This window comes from Patiria miniata, unplaced genomic scaffold (assembly GCF_015706575.1).
Source record: "Patiria miniata isolate m_02_andy unplaced genomic scaffold, ASM1570657v1 HiC_scaffold_6, whole genome shotgun sequence".
Lineage (NCBI taxonomy): Eukaryota > Metazoa > Echinodermata > Asteroidea > Valvatida > Asterinidae > Patiria > Patiria miniata.
The window spans coordinates 12,441,638-12,456,288 of NW_024037073.1; the positions used below are offsets into that span (position 1 = coordinate 12,441,638).

Below are 14,651 nucleotides of genomic sequence, written 5' to 3' on the forward strand. Positions count from 1 at the left end.
TTTTGTTTATTATTAAATCGGGAGGATCGGGTAATAACGGCATTCCAACGTGATTTTAAAATAGCATGTGTACCCCTTGTATAATCGATTTTAAATTGTTTTGAAAATTGTTACATTTGTTGTTTTAACAGCATACAGTCCGAATGACAACCAATGTCATGTCGCTTAACACATGCTGTTAAAACAACAAATGAATCATCGATTTTAAACGTTTTGATAGTTTTTACATTTGTTGTTTTAACAGCATAAAGTCCGAATGACAACCAATATCATGTCGCTTAACACATGCTGTTAAAACAACAAATGTAAAAATTGTCTACACAATTCAAAATCGATGACGCGGGGAAGGACATGCTTTTTTAAAATCACGTTGAAAACCCGTTAATTACCCGGTCTTTAAAGGGAATACATGTATACAACATTTGCAAACATCGAAATATAAAACTACCAAGTTTTTACGAAATACCTTACTAGGATGTTGGTAAATGACGGTCAAAAGCATCCTGTAAATTTATGGCACCTGGTGTGAAGTCATTTTCAAGAAAATGGTATTTTTGTATACATTTCCAACTATTTTTCAACTACTGCTCCAAATTTACAATTTTTTTTCAGTCCAAATTTGGTTTGCTATTGGTTACATGTTCATTAACGGGTGCAGGCCAGCTAGACTTGTTCCCTTACCCTACAATTTTCCGGCATCTGGAAATTGATCCATTTTATCTTTAGTGGAGTCAGGGAACCAGACTACTTGAACATTTTGTTTGTCTTGGTTTTTCAAGCATTGTCGAACAAAAAACTTCAAACATGTCAGTGTAACAAAATTTGATCTATTATACTAACCCCTCAAATAGTTCATTTCTGAAAATTACAGCAAAAGCCAATGATGTACATTCCCTTTAACGACCTTCCAATATGCCTTTAAAATAGCATGTCTTCCCCGCATCACCGATTTTAAATTGTTTTAACGATTTTTACATTTTCTGTTTTAGCAGCATATGTTAAGCGAATGACAACCAATTAAAAAGAAAATCCTACTACCGGTACATGTATCTAAAAACATGGTAGAAAATATTCATTTAAAAAATGAATTTATTTAGCACAATAACACAAAGTAATCATAAGTACTGGTGAGCTGATAACACCAATATTATACAGGCATCCACACTAACTAAAATACCCGGACATTAAAATGTACTTTCATAAAAACGTTATTTGTCCGTCATCGCGGAGGGATATTCTATTCAGCATAGAAAAATGCAGACACATTTACATATTCAACTAAAAACATTGGCCTAAAAATATTGAGAGAGTGCATTTCAGAAATGTTTAGAGTAAACTCTAGGGAATTTTAAGCAAAAAGCATGAATACCAAGTTAAAAATAAAGTCACATTTTCACATGCATTAGATGCGATCTACCAACACCTCCCCACAACACAAATGATTAGTAAGATTTTTGTTTAATAAAAATGCTTGTTTACCCAAATTGGTTTAAATTTTAAAAAGTTTTTTTTTTGCATAATCAAGACCAAAATTACAAAATTCTACACGTACCTCCCCTTTCGTTTATTCATGGACTTTTTCATGTCCTGCTTTAGGGAATGAACATATTAATTTATTAGCTTAATTTGTAATTACGGGTTCCAGGTCTTGTACAAGCTTATGCTTTTTACCTGGGTCCCTCGTATCATTTTTTTGTCATTATTCCCGTTTGTTATTTTCTTTGTGCTATGATATGAAAATAAACCATAACCATAACCACGAAGTCCTGAAAACTGCATCAGTTTAATATGTTTTACCCCTCAAGATGGGTTCATTTCAGAAAGATATCCGACGTGCACTGATGCCTACAATTTAAGATATTCAAGACATTTCAAATACCAAAAACACTATCAATTCAACAAAACACCACACCTTTGTCATTTGTTGACAATTACACCGATGAGTGATTACAATTAGTACATGCAAGTTACAATGATAAAAAACACCTGTCACATCAAACCGGCCAACACATTATCAAAAATACTCTCCGACTGTTCAATCATATCGCTCATAATTCATCTCCCCTGTGGAGATAATAAAATATACTCAGTTTTTTTTGTTTCCATTTCATAATTATTTTTTTAATGGACCAGGACAGAAGTGGTAACGATTTCAGTATGACATTAGTTAAGAAAACGAATGACAACAGATGTTGCACAAGCACATCCACACAATTATCAAACAATTGTACTGGCATTCACTTTCACATGCAGACCGAGAAACACAAAGGTGACAACAGGCAAATTCTCTGAATCCTTTGTTCTGAGTACCACAATACCAAGTATAATAAATTGACTTGTTATACCACGGTAATAGATTGTAATATGTAAATTGTGTTCCCGTGCAATGAAAAAAATCATCCTGTGCGAATATTCACGGTGATCGCAGGATTTTTTTCAAAATAATGCTTCCGCGATTACTGCAGGGCAACTGGAGGAAACCCACAATTTCAGACGCTTGGACGCTATTACCGTGGTATAACAAAACAATTGTTGCCTGCCGTGATTGGGGTCCATGGGTTTTGTACACCCTCCGGGGTGCAAATGGCACCCTCGGATGTACAAAAACACCATGGACCCCATCACAACAGCCAACAATTGTATAATGCTTCTCAATACAAAGGGAACAATCGCCTAAATAAAGTCGTTTGTTCTGGGTACCACAATGGACTCACAAGTACCCCCTCAACGGTTATAAAGGGAGAGTGGGGGAGACCACTGGGAGGGACTTTCAAACGCATCCTCGAAGGGGCCTGAGGCTTACTCCAAGACGCTACAGATTTATACACCTTCAGAATACATGGAAGTTGTATGTACTTCACGCCATACACTGTGTCCCTCCCGATGGGACTTTCAAATGTGGTCATCAAGTGGCAAACGCTGTCTACTTTCTTCCACAGAGTCCTTTCAAGTATGATCAATGATCAACACACTCTCACTACCTCCTTTTTAAAATTCAAATTGAGCACAAATGACGCAATGTATGAGTGGGTCGTGAACAAAAAATATCGTCATACATTGAGTATTTTGCAAACTGAGTGACTAACTGATGCTACAAATGCGATATTTCTATTAAAAAAGAAAAGAAAAAGGAACAATCTTGAATGTTATAACAATCACAAGTACCCATTTTTAACTAATGGAACACCCAGGGAATATCTCACACAAATATATATGGTTACGTAAAAACCTATGAATCAGTAAAACGCTATGTACAGTTTCGGGTTAATCTGCCACTTTTTGTACACTCGTTCCACAATCCTTTTTTTGGAAATTTGAAGGTTAGATTGTCAGCTTAAGGCAAGATTTCTTATTTGGGAGTTCAAAAAATCAATAAAAATCAAATTAGGAGTTGATTAAAATCTCTGGGATAAAGGATACTGTTATTAAGTTAGAGAGTTGTGCCAACAATACATTTAGGCAAATTAAAAATGACTACTTTTTTTTTTAACACCGATGACTGCCTTTCTTAACACAAGAAAGTGGCAACCTCAGTGAATATATGTTCTAAAGCATTTGGTCTGGCATAAGATAGTATTCAAATAATGAATGTTTATGAGTGCAATGGTAAGAATAATTATTCTTTCCATTGCACAAATGTTGAACAATGCTAAAATAAAGCCTCGTCATCTGATTGGTAATTTGTAAACTGGTACTTTGAATGTACAGCATCAGAGCTGTCTGAAAGCGCAACCAAAAATGTTACCGTGCGATGGCAGTTCTATTTACCCTGGAATGGCACTTTTTTCTTTACGGTGCGGCCGCGCCATGCAGTGGTACCAGTAGTTCAAGACATGTGCTCCATGACCCACCACTCAGATGACGGGGATTTATTCAGGTGTTGTACAATAGGGCCTACTCCATACAGTGTAGCTCACTAAATGGCAGTTATCTGCACATATGCAGTCAGTGCGCAGCCTACTCGATAATGAGCCACACAGCGAGATTTTATTTGCAGCGCGTGGACGGTCTCGGACCGTTCGAGACTACACGAGGTTTTGCGAGTGTTCGGTGGTACCCCTGGATAAAGGGACAGGAAACCCGTTTTGTAGCAGAAGCTGACTAAAATGGAGTGGATTCTGAAACTACGATAATTTCTGCGTCGATTGAAACCATTTTTGGCTGATTATTACAGGCTTAAAGTTATAAATAAGCGATGTGAAATGAGAGGTGATTCTTGAACATTTTCGACGATGCCTGTACTTTTTTGGTGCTCCTGACTGTTTTGGGATATTTGGGGACATAATTCGTCACTTTCTGGTAAGTTGAAGAGTTACGCTTTCGAACCATACCATTCCCATCTCTGCAGGTTCTACCGCCGATTTTTAATTTGATACGAAATATTTGCGAAAATTGCATGATTGCAGTCGCAATGTGCGATTCGAATGACGTCATACGTGTATTTTGTGTACGGGTTGTGTGTACTGTGTGCGTGTTTTGTGGGTGCATTACCACCGATGTCGACAATAGGTTCCTACCCGTTAGTTTTGCATGTCGAAAGTACGAACAATGTTTATACTATACGATTAAAAATCAGATTTGTTTTTTTGAATTCATGAAATTAAACAGGCATCACTCAAGATTGTCCTTGTCGGTCAATTCATGTCAGTCATAAAATATGAAGAACAATTCTTTTCTGGTACTGTTTTCAGATCTTGCGGTGGGGATGGGATTTTTTGAAGTAGTCGCGAAACAATTCCTTCCTAAATAAATCAGCAAAAAAATACATGTAGATTATTACTTAGATTTGTTTTCTCTCTTTCTATTTTCTTACAGGCCAAGTACGCAGAGTGATTGACCCTTTTCCCTATCAAGACTAGTTGAACACAACACCTGAACTTGCAGACAGTTCGCAACTATTTCAATGGAACTTTATTTACCATGAAATGAAACTTAATGCTGCGACCGGATAAGTGTTGTTCAAACCCGACCAGAAACCGACCAAACTTGCTTAAACTGACTTTCTGTTAGGTCGCCATAAGTTTGTCCATCAGTTTAGTCGGGCCAGGTTGGTTTCGGTATTGCGTTTTAAGTCTTCTAATTGTGTTGAGTCAGTTTAACCCGAAATAAACCCAAACAGGAAGAAATGTTGCAACCTGAGGCCACTTTTTTTCATAAATTTCCAATGTTGTTAGAAAATATTTAAAATTGTCTAGACTCTACATAGACTTTGTACACAATCATGGAAGTGGCGTCAGGTTGCAACATTTTTTCCGTTGGTTTTCCTTAAATGTTTGTCGGGTCAGATCAGGTTGGTTTTAGGGAGTTCAAATTGGTTTCCGTTCGGATTCCGGTTTACAAAATAATGTTTCGGGATGGTTTGGCCTGGTCAATCTGACCGGACACATCACTAGACCGAAATCCTTATTTTTTGCATGCCTAAATTCAAAGACGTGTTGTCAACAACCCACAAATCAGGCATCGAGGATTTTCATGGCATGTTGTATTCAGATCATGTATAAAAAGAACCCTGAAGAATCAATTCAATCATTGCTGAATTTCCACTTTTCTTTTTTTTCAAGTAAGTCATTTTGTGAGTGTGCTGTATATTTAAAAAACAAAAATATGATGAAAATGTCTGCAAACAGCTTTACACTGCACTCTAAACAAAGCTTGTAAAGATTGTAAAGATTTGTGTAATTGTTTGCATATTTAACAATTATTGCCGAGGAATGGAGCAGTTCAATGGCCTTGTTATTGTCTTAGAATGAGTTGCTTGTGGGCAAGCTTGGGTAGGGAATTTATTTTATAATCTCATGAAATATAGCAAGAAAGTGTACACATGTACATCCTAGAGCGAGCATTAGTAACCTCGCACTTTGAAGAAAGTTTGGCTTGCATGTATTTTTAAGTTCATTTTTTTAAAGTTGCTTTATATTTATAATTAAGTCATTCTATGTTTTCAGAAACTTTCTATTGTAAGCAATGTTTGTAAGTGTAAGTGGTTCAAGTTTCCAGGGTTTTAGTAATATGTTAACTCACTGATGTAATTATTAAATCCAGCTCAAAAGTATGTAACTTTGCACTCTGATTTTATGATTAAATCGTTTTCCAGAATTTCAGTCATGAAAAGAGACATGCCTTTGATTATTTGTGTTTATATTTTCATGTTCATATAGTCATACCCATTGTTTTTTGTGTTTATATTTTTCATGTTCATGCACATTGAAACTGTCAACAAACAAAAAGCATCTAGAAAATGGGAGACATTATTGCCAAAAAATAATAGTTTATTACATGAATCTTAAATCATAACGGTCTAGAAATAGGAATAGCATTGAAAGTATATTACTTTCTTGCGTTGAAACTTTGAGAGAGGACACATCGCCAGTTTATATTCTATAGTCGGGCACATTGAGTTCGAGATTATAAGATATCCATAAGCACGCATAGAACGGCGTACCCGACATACGGAAGACCCGTGTGCTGTTACGTGATTGGTCAAAACGCGTGTTGGTTGCGGGTCTTGCCCAATGAGGAATGTACACTCGTGCTGTGCGGCGCTTACACGTGCTTCCAGAGTGATTTTGTTTTCGTATCCTGAACGTTCAGAATGGCCGTAAATTTTGCGTGCTCCTGACTGTTTTGAGTACTTACACGATTCATGGTTATGATAATTGGTGAATTTAATAACAAAGCTTCTCATCAAACTGTAAAATGATTCTGCACGGTTTCGTTTTATATAGAAAAAAGATGGTTTTCGCAAACCGAAATTTCTCGACAATTTCAGTAAAACTTTCATCCTCATATTTCTTAAAATATTTTATGAAAATTTTAGAAATCTCATTTCACAGTTAGGCTTAAGTATTCTCTACTATATTTGTGAGTAAAAACTTTCTTTTAAAGACTAGTTATCAAAAAAATGAATTTTCAAATGTGGTCTCCCGATCTCATGAATATTCATTTTACCAAGCGAGTTATGCATACGCTGCAAATAAACGCAAGCACTTTTCCGAACCCTGCGCACTGACTGTATGTTCTGTACTACAAAATGTGGTATCTTAAGCCATATTACAGGAAATGTCTGGTATGTGTTATGGATTAGAATGTCACATCCAGGCTCTACTGTATGCACTTGGCTGTCGGTACGAGAAGGGTATTTACAACATTGAAGCTTTATAGCAAGGAAATTGTCACCTGTGGTCACTTCGGAAAAATACTTGGTTTACGACGGCATCAATGCTCAAACATTCAACTAAAGTTTCCATGTTTCAAAGCCTACTCCGGACCTTACTGAAGCAGGCTCTACACCACAAAGTGTACAGTGCAACCACTGTAATGCCAATATCTTTCTCCCTAACCCTCAAGGTTTCACTTGAGTTATGCAGAATCGTGTTGAATAGAGTACCGAAATTTAGAACCAGAAAGTGTAGTGCAAACGAATGGAGTACACACGCGTGTTGGTTCACGGGCTGAATCACGCGCTAATGTCTTTTACACACACATTGTGGGCGTGATGTATTCGCTTCGGTACTCTACTGAGCATGGTTAGAGTTAAAGGTGTTGGCATCGCAGCCAACATCACCCAGTTACCAAATGCCATGCAGCTGCTGCATTGATTATAGGATTTCAAAATACTGACCACCGCTGTCTAGCAGTGCAGTTTGCTTGATTAAAATGTATGATCACTTTGTATGAATTGTTGTTAAAAAAAAAACAGAAACGAAAATAAAGAGGAAGGTTACATCAGCCAACCTGAAGATTCTAGCAATACCATACCGCTCTGTGGGTCCGAAATCACTGCCAGGGGATGCATTATGGGACTGTCACTTGCATGGCTGTTTGCTCTTCTATTCATCGTCATCATCATCATCATCATCATCATAGTCGTCTCCATCGTCATCTTCGTCGTTGTCGGCCATCTCCTCATCATTGGTCCCTGTCCCTTGCTCCTCCTTGTATTCTACCACTGAGTAGTCATCTGGGTCTTCCCCTTCTTGCTCCGCCTCTTGCTTGGCCTTCCCCTTGCACTGGACCAGGTAACGTAAGCTGACCTGGCTGGTCTTGTACACCACGTATTCATTGTAATCAAAGAAGCAATAAGTTGCCTGGTTGTGTACAAACTTGCCCAGTGGAATCACCGCACCTGTTGTCAATGAGAAAATGCACATTCTTTTTACCAGATCGAGTCCATTGCAAGTCAATCACAGGTCAAACCACAAGTCAAGTAACAAACAACAGGGCATGAACACTGCCAAGGGAAATGCTAAATCCATGTAAAGCATAATCAGTTTACTAGTGCAGTACTCACTCCATCAGATTCCAACAAACCCTGGTGTTGGAGTTTGGCTGGATGGGGATTGTAGGGTTAATCAAATAAGATGGGGATATCCAAGGGAAACAATATACATTTTGTCACTATTACTATTATTATTTGACCTTGCAGATCAAAATAATACATGTACAGTGCAAAAGCAAATCAAACTATCAAAGATGCGAGGTGATATAACATCATAACGAATAAGCACGCCAAAGTTACACTTAAAACAAACATAACCAGGAGGGCAACTAGATGAGGGTCGAGAGTATGTGAGGGCATGATGCCAGAATGTTACAGCAAACAGGGACTACACCGCAATAATCTAACAATACTACATTCCAAGATGTAAAGAAGTAAAACTGCTGCAAACTGCTTACTGACTGGATGGACCTGAAATATATAAATCTTAAAATTAATGTGGCCTGACGTTGCGAACTTAGCAAGTTCTTCTTCAGAGGCTAGAACAGAAATGACAGAGGTACATACATTAACATGGGGATGCACACAAACATGCAGGGCTGAAAGAATAAACACAAAAGGAGGATTAAGTGGGAAAGGTGTAGAAAGATGCGGGGGAGGGTGGATGAGAGAACAAGGGGTCTGGTGTGAACAGGGGAGGGACCAGAAAGGGGAAGGATCAAAGATCACAGGGAGTGGGAACGGACAAAAGAGTGTGAGAGTGAAGGGATGATGCGGGGGGGGGGGGGGGGGGGGGGGGGGAGAGACAGTATGGAGGTGGAAAGGGATGAAAGATGGGGGAAGATGGGTAAACACAAACAAGGAAGACCAGATGGATTATCTGTAACAGAAGACAATGGAGGAAAAAAAGGATTAATCATTTCCAAGTTGGATGTTGAGACCATGTGGTTGAATAGTTCGAAGACGATTCATCCACACTTTCTCTCTACTGAGGCGAACTGAGTCCTTGCGATGGCCAAGAGATTCAATGCCCTGCAAAATCATATCAGAAATGGAGTGGTTATGCAGGTTGAAGTGATGACCAACAGGGGTGTCTAGTTTCTTGGTGTTGACCGTTGACCGGTGGGCATAGAAACGCTTCTTGAGCGTATTCTTAGTCTTAGTCTCACCTACATACTGCACTCCACAGACCCTGCAAGAAATGAGATATATGACATTAGAGGTGTTACAAGTGATGTTACCAATGGTTCTGTGGGTAGTGACAGAAGAGTGGCCAGAAAAGGAGTCAGACTCCTGGATATGAATCTGGCAGACAACACATCTGGAACTGCACTTGAAAGTACCATGCTGGGTGGGAGGGGATGCATCTAAGGAAGGGACTTCAGCTCGAACAATCAAGTCCCGTAGATTTCGAGGACGCCTGTAAGCCAATGTGGGGCCGTTGGGGATGGCGCGGGCAAGGCGATCTGAAGTGTGGATGATATGATGATTGTCATTAGTGATTTTGCGAAGGGGAGGGAGATTGGGGTGAAACGTGGTAACCAAGGGAATCATGGGTTTGGCCATGGCATCAGGGGCCTTTCCCGTGAGAGCTAGATTTCTGGGGATCTGTAACAGAAGACAATGGAGGAAAAAAAGGATTAATCATTTCCAAGTTGGATGTTGAGACCATGTGGTTGAATAGTTCGAAGACGATTCATCCACACTTTCTCTCTACTGAGGCGAACTGAGTCCTTGCGATGGCCACGAGATTCAATGCCCTGCAAAATCATACTACATTCCTGTTGCAAGGAAGCATGCTGTCCCACACACAGTAAGACAGAGAAACTAAGGCTAAAAAAAAAAGTTTCCGGTTTCTGGTATGCGCGCGCGTCGCCGTAGCCATGCGCGTCGGCAAAATGAAAACGTTTTTTTTTTTCACTGAAAGATGAACAATACTACATTCCTGTTGCAAGGAAGCATGCTGTCCCACACACAGTAAGACAGAGAAACTAAGGCCCCCCCCCAAAAAGTCTCTGGTTTCTGGTATGCGCGCGTCACCGTAGCCATGTGCGTCGGCAAAATGAAAACTTTTTTTTTTTCACTGAAAGATGAACAATACTACATTCCTGTTGCAAGGAAGCATGCTGTCCCACACACAGTAAGACAGAGAAACTAAGGCCCCCCCCCCCAAAAGTCTCTGGTTTCTGGTATGCGCGCGCGTCGCCGTAGCCATGCGCGTCGGCAAAATGAAAACGTTTTTTTTTTCAATGAAAGATGATGTCTCAAACCGCCAAACGCACTGGTTTGACTGGAATCCTGCTGCTGCACCATTTTAACGTGCTTTTAGATGGGGTTATGATCGAGAATAAGCTTTATGTGGCCTCTCTGGACTCCCACATATTTGCAGGAAGTTTAGTCGGGCACCATTTGCAGTTATCAGCCGACATTTGAAGCAAAAAAAAAAAACAGGTAAAAAAAAAAAAAAAGCCGCGTCGCCGCACCACTTTTTGGGCAAGCTCCATACCAGAAACCGGAGACTTATTTTTTTTGGCCTAAGCAACACATAATAGTGCAAGTACTAGCCGCAGGTGAAACCCATGGACTAGATTACTACTCTGTCAGATCCTAAGGTTGAACTAACTGTCAAGGATTGGTATTGTTTACCTGATGGTATGAGCAGGTCTCTGTTGTACTTGTACCTATGGTTGCCACGGCCCATGACGCTATCGTAGCCTAGCTTCAACACTTTCAGACCGTCTTGTTTAGGATTGGTAATCATCTTGCCAAGGGCAACCTTCCAAAAATGCAGAGAAAATAGAATCATCAATCCCATCTGCAAGTAGTTCTGAAGTAACCAGGATAGAGCCTAAACCTGGTTGACTCTATCTTAGTTCTGATATAACCAGGTGCAGCGTAAACCTGGTTGACTCTATCCTAGTTCTGATAGGACATGGACAGAGCCAAGACCTGGTTGACTCTGTCTTAGTTTTGTTAGAACCAGGACACAGCCAAAACCTGGTTGACTCTATCTTAGTTCTGTTAGAACCAGGATAGAGCCAAGACCTGGTTGACTCTATCCTAGTTCTGTTAGAACCAGGATAGAGCCAAAACCTGGTTGACTCTATCCTAGTTCTGATAGGAAAAGGACACAGCCAAAATCTGGTTGACTCTATCTTAGTTCTGTTAGAACCAGGATAGAGCCAAGACCTGGTTGACTCTATCCTAGTTCTGTTAGAACCAGGATAGAGCCAAAACCTGGTTGACTCTATCCTAGTTCTGATAGGAAAAGGACACAGCCAAAATCTGGTTGACTCTATCCTAGTTCTGTTAGAACCAGGATAGAGCCAAGACCTGGTTGACTCTATCCTAGTTCTGTTAGAACCAGGATAGAGCCAAAACCTGGTTGACTCTATTCTAGTTCTGATAGGAAAAGGACACAGCCAAAATCTGGTTGACTCTATCCTAGTTCTGTTAGAGCCAGGATAGAGCCAAGACCTGGTTGACTCTATCTTAGTTCTGTTAGAACCAGGACACAGCCAAAACCTGGTTGACTCTATCCAAGTTCTGTTAGAACCAGGACAGGGCCAACACCTGGTTGACACCATGATAGAGCTAAGACCTGGTTGACTCTATCTTATTTCTGTTAGAACCAGGACACAGCCAAAACCTGGTTGACTCTATCCAAGTTCTGTTAGAACCAGGACAGGGCCAACACCTGGTTGACACCATGATAGAGCTAAGACCTGGTTGACTCTATCTTATTTCTGTTAGAACCAGGACACAGCCAAAACCTGGTTGACTCTATCCAAGTTCTGTTAGAACCAGGACAGGGCCAACACCTGGTTGACACCATGATAGAGCTAAGACCTGGTTGACTCTATCTTATTTCTGTTAGAACCAGGACACAGCCAAAACCTGGTTGACTCTATCCAAGTTCTGTTAGAACCAGGACAGGGCCAACACCTGGTTGACACCATGATAGAGCTAAGACCTGGTTGACTCTATCTTATTTCTGTTAGAACCAGGACACAGCCAAAACCTGGTTGACTCTATCCAAGTTCTGTTAGAACCAGGACAGAGCCAAGACCTGCTTGACTCTATCCTAGTTCTGTTACAACCAGGATAGAGCCTAAACCTGGTTGACTCTATCTTAGTTCTGTTAGAACTAGCATAGGGCCTAAACCTGGTTGACTCTATCCTAGTTCTGATAGAACCAGGATAGAGCCTAAGACAGTTTACCCATTTCTATTGGTCAAGAGCCCGTCACATGGGTGGTTTTAACCGCTAATAAAACACCAACTGGTTTTAAACATTCCTGCACCACTACGTGTGCGAGGCAAATACCATAGAAATACCAAGAGGTATTTTTTTCCCCCAAAAACATGAGGTAAAATTGATGAACAAAATCGTTGCAAATTTGTAAATGTTTGACTTGTTTTGACTTTTTGATCGAAAGGTGTGAATGGGAATAAATATGCGCTTTGGCCGGTATTAAACAAGTTAGTTTAAAATCAGCTAGGGTCAGCCGGTATTAAACAAGTTAGTTTAAAATCAGCTAGGGGCCTGATCACGGATGCTCCTAGCTGGTCTTAAATGTACTTGTTTAAAACAGGCCCAGCACATATATATACTCCCTCATTACTTAAGTGGCATCCCACTTGTGGGCAGATGCACTGGTGCTCTGTCTACCAATAGGGTTCGTGCCGAAATGTGAAGATGCTTGAACTCATAAGAAAATGTGCAATACATGCCCTTGCATTCTAATTGTATCTAACAGACCAACCCTAACAGTCCTGAATCCTCCAATTTCAATACGATTTTGCACACCCCCTAGGGAGTTAGGGCTTTTAGTCTGCAACATGAGCCAAGCTTAAACTGGCATGAACAGTAGCTCAGTGGGTAGGATCCCAGACCTGTAAATAGATGGTCAGAGGTTCAAATCCAGATACTGGGCCTGTGCTGTATCCCTGGGCAATCCACTTTAACATTACTTTTCTCTTTTCCTCACCTGACAGCTATGTGCCCTTTAATGCCCCTAGCAACTTTACGAGTAGATTTTGAGGTAATACCCAACTGTATTATGTTTACAGTGTTTTCAGATTAACGTATGACGGTGATAGTGATATCAGCTCAAAACCATCAACATATTAACTCATTCTGGCAAACTGTTTTCATTTTAGTTCCACGACAATAAAACAAGAACAGACTTAGGCATCAAAGGAAGTAAAGTTCAAACTTATCCAGGATTATACACGAAATTCCCAGCAATGTTTATGAAGCTATACATTTTTTACCTGCAACCTTTTTGAATGTCTTTTATAAGTTTTAACGCAATTTGAATGCCCCCTTTTTAAAGTAAGATAAATTGATTGCAACACAATCTGTAACAATAATATGTATTTCTCTATATAGACAATTTTCTTTAGTCAAATCTGTATGCACAATGTTTAAACCTTTTCTAATATTTGTATTTAATGTCATATTTTGTTTTTTAACTCGGTAGGCCTTTAATTTTTTTTAAAATGTATTTTTTTTAAAATGTAAATCATGTGCAATTCAGCTGTGGCTGCTATTCGTGATTTGTTAATAAACCATGTTGAATGAATGAATGAATGAAGGTATTTATATACTGTTTTACCTTAAGGAGCATTTTGAGAAATGCTGCCCCATTCCAAAGACAGTTAAAGCCAAATGTATTTTCAGAATGGCTGGCAGAGTTGATTTAATTACTTTTTTGTGACTGATATGAAATCATTCATATACAGCAATCATAATGTGATCGTCCCCATCCAAGACGTTTAAGTATTCAAAACATAGCACAACTACGCCAAGTTAGGTAAAATCAAATGGAAGTACAGTGTAGAGTTGCATAGCAAATTTGTTGAGTAAATTCAAAGCACTGAAAGTTACAGAGTGTTTCATGAAATTGGCTGCAAGTGCCATTAGGCCAAAAAAAAAAAAAGTTGGTCTCTGGCCAGCGCGCGCGTCGATTTTAATCATGCGCGTCAATTTTTTTTTCTTTCTAAAATGTTCCGCGGTAGCTCCAACAATTTTTTTTACCAAAGAGCACCAAGGAATGGGAAATTGCACCAAGGCAAATGATCGAAAGCACCAAGGCAAATTATGGAGGACACCAATGTACATGAGGACACCAAAAAAGCAAAATAGTACCCCACCTTGTCTGTACAATCCAAGCTTGAAGAAAAAAAAAAAAAGAAAAGGAAAAAAAAAAAAGCCGCGTCCCCGCGTCAATTCCGGAACTTTGGTCTGACCAGAGACCGAATATTTTTTTTTTGGCCTTAATTTAGTACCTTTAGTTTGTGCATGTATGTGTGTAAAGGGCTTTTGTCTAGTTCTTTGTATGCATGCTTTCGTGCTCATGTTACTTTACTTGTGTTGCTTGAAATTTGATTTCGTTTCTGTTTATCTTACTGGGTTTTGTTTTTATTAA

The 14,651-nt window shown here is 39.4% G+C and overlaps 1 protein-coding gene and 1 long non-coding RNA gene across 3 annotated transcripts in view; one reads left to right on the forward strand and one right to left on the reverse strand.

Annotated features, from left to right (window-relative positions):
* Window positions 1–1,080: 1,080 nt before the first annotated feature.
* On the forward strand, window positions 1,081–6,221 carry LOC119742987. The gene is made up of 2 exons (XR_005272942.1): window positions 1,081–4,299; window positions 4,816–6,221. It is a non-coding gene; the product is annotated as an uncharacterized LOC119742987 (long non-coding RNA).
* LOC119742986 (poly [ADP-ribose] polymerase tankyrase-like) overlaps window positions 3,549–14,651 on the reverse strand; it is a 72,595-nt gene continuing 61,492 nt past the window's right edge. For both annotated transcript variants that reach the window (XM_038219282.1, XM_038219283.1), the window contains exons 49-50: window positions 10,865–10,994; window positions 3,549–8,125 (exon numbers count right to left, since the gene is read on the reverse strand). In XM_038219282.1, coding sequence (XP_038075210.1) covers window positions 7,830–8,125; window positions 10,865–10,994 — 426 coding nt within the window. In that variant the 3' untranslated portion in view covers window positions 3,549–7,829. The remainder of the gene's footprint in view (window positions 8,126–10,864; window positions 10,995–14,651) is intronic.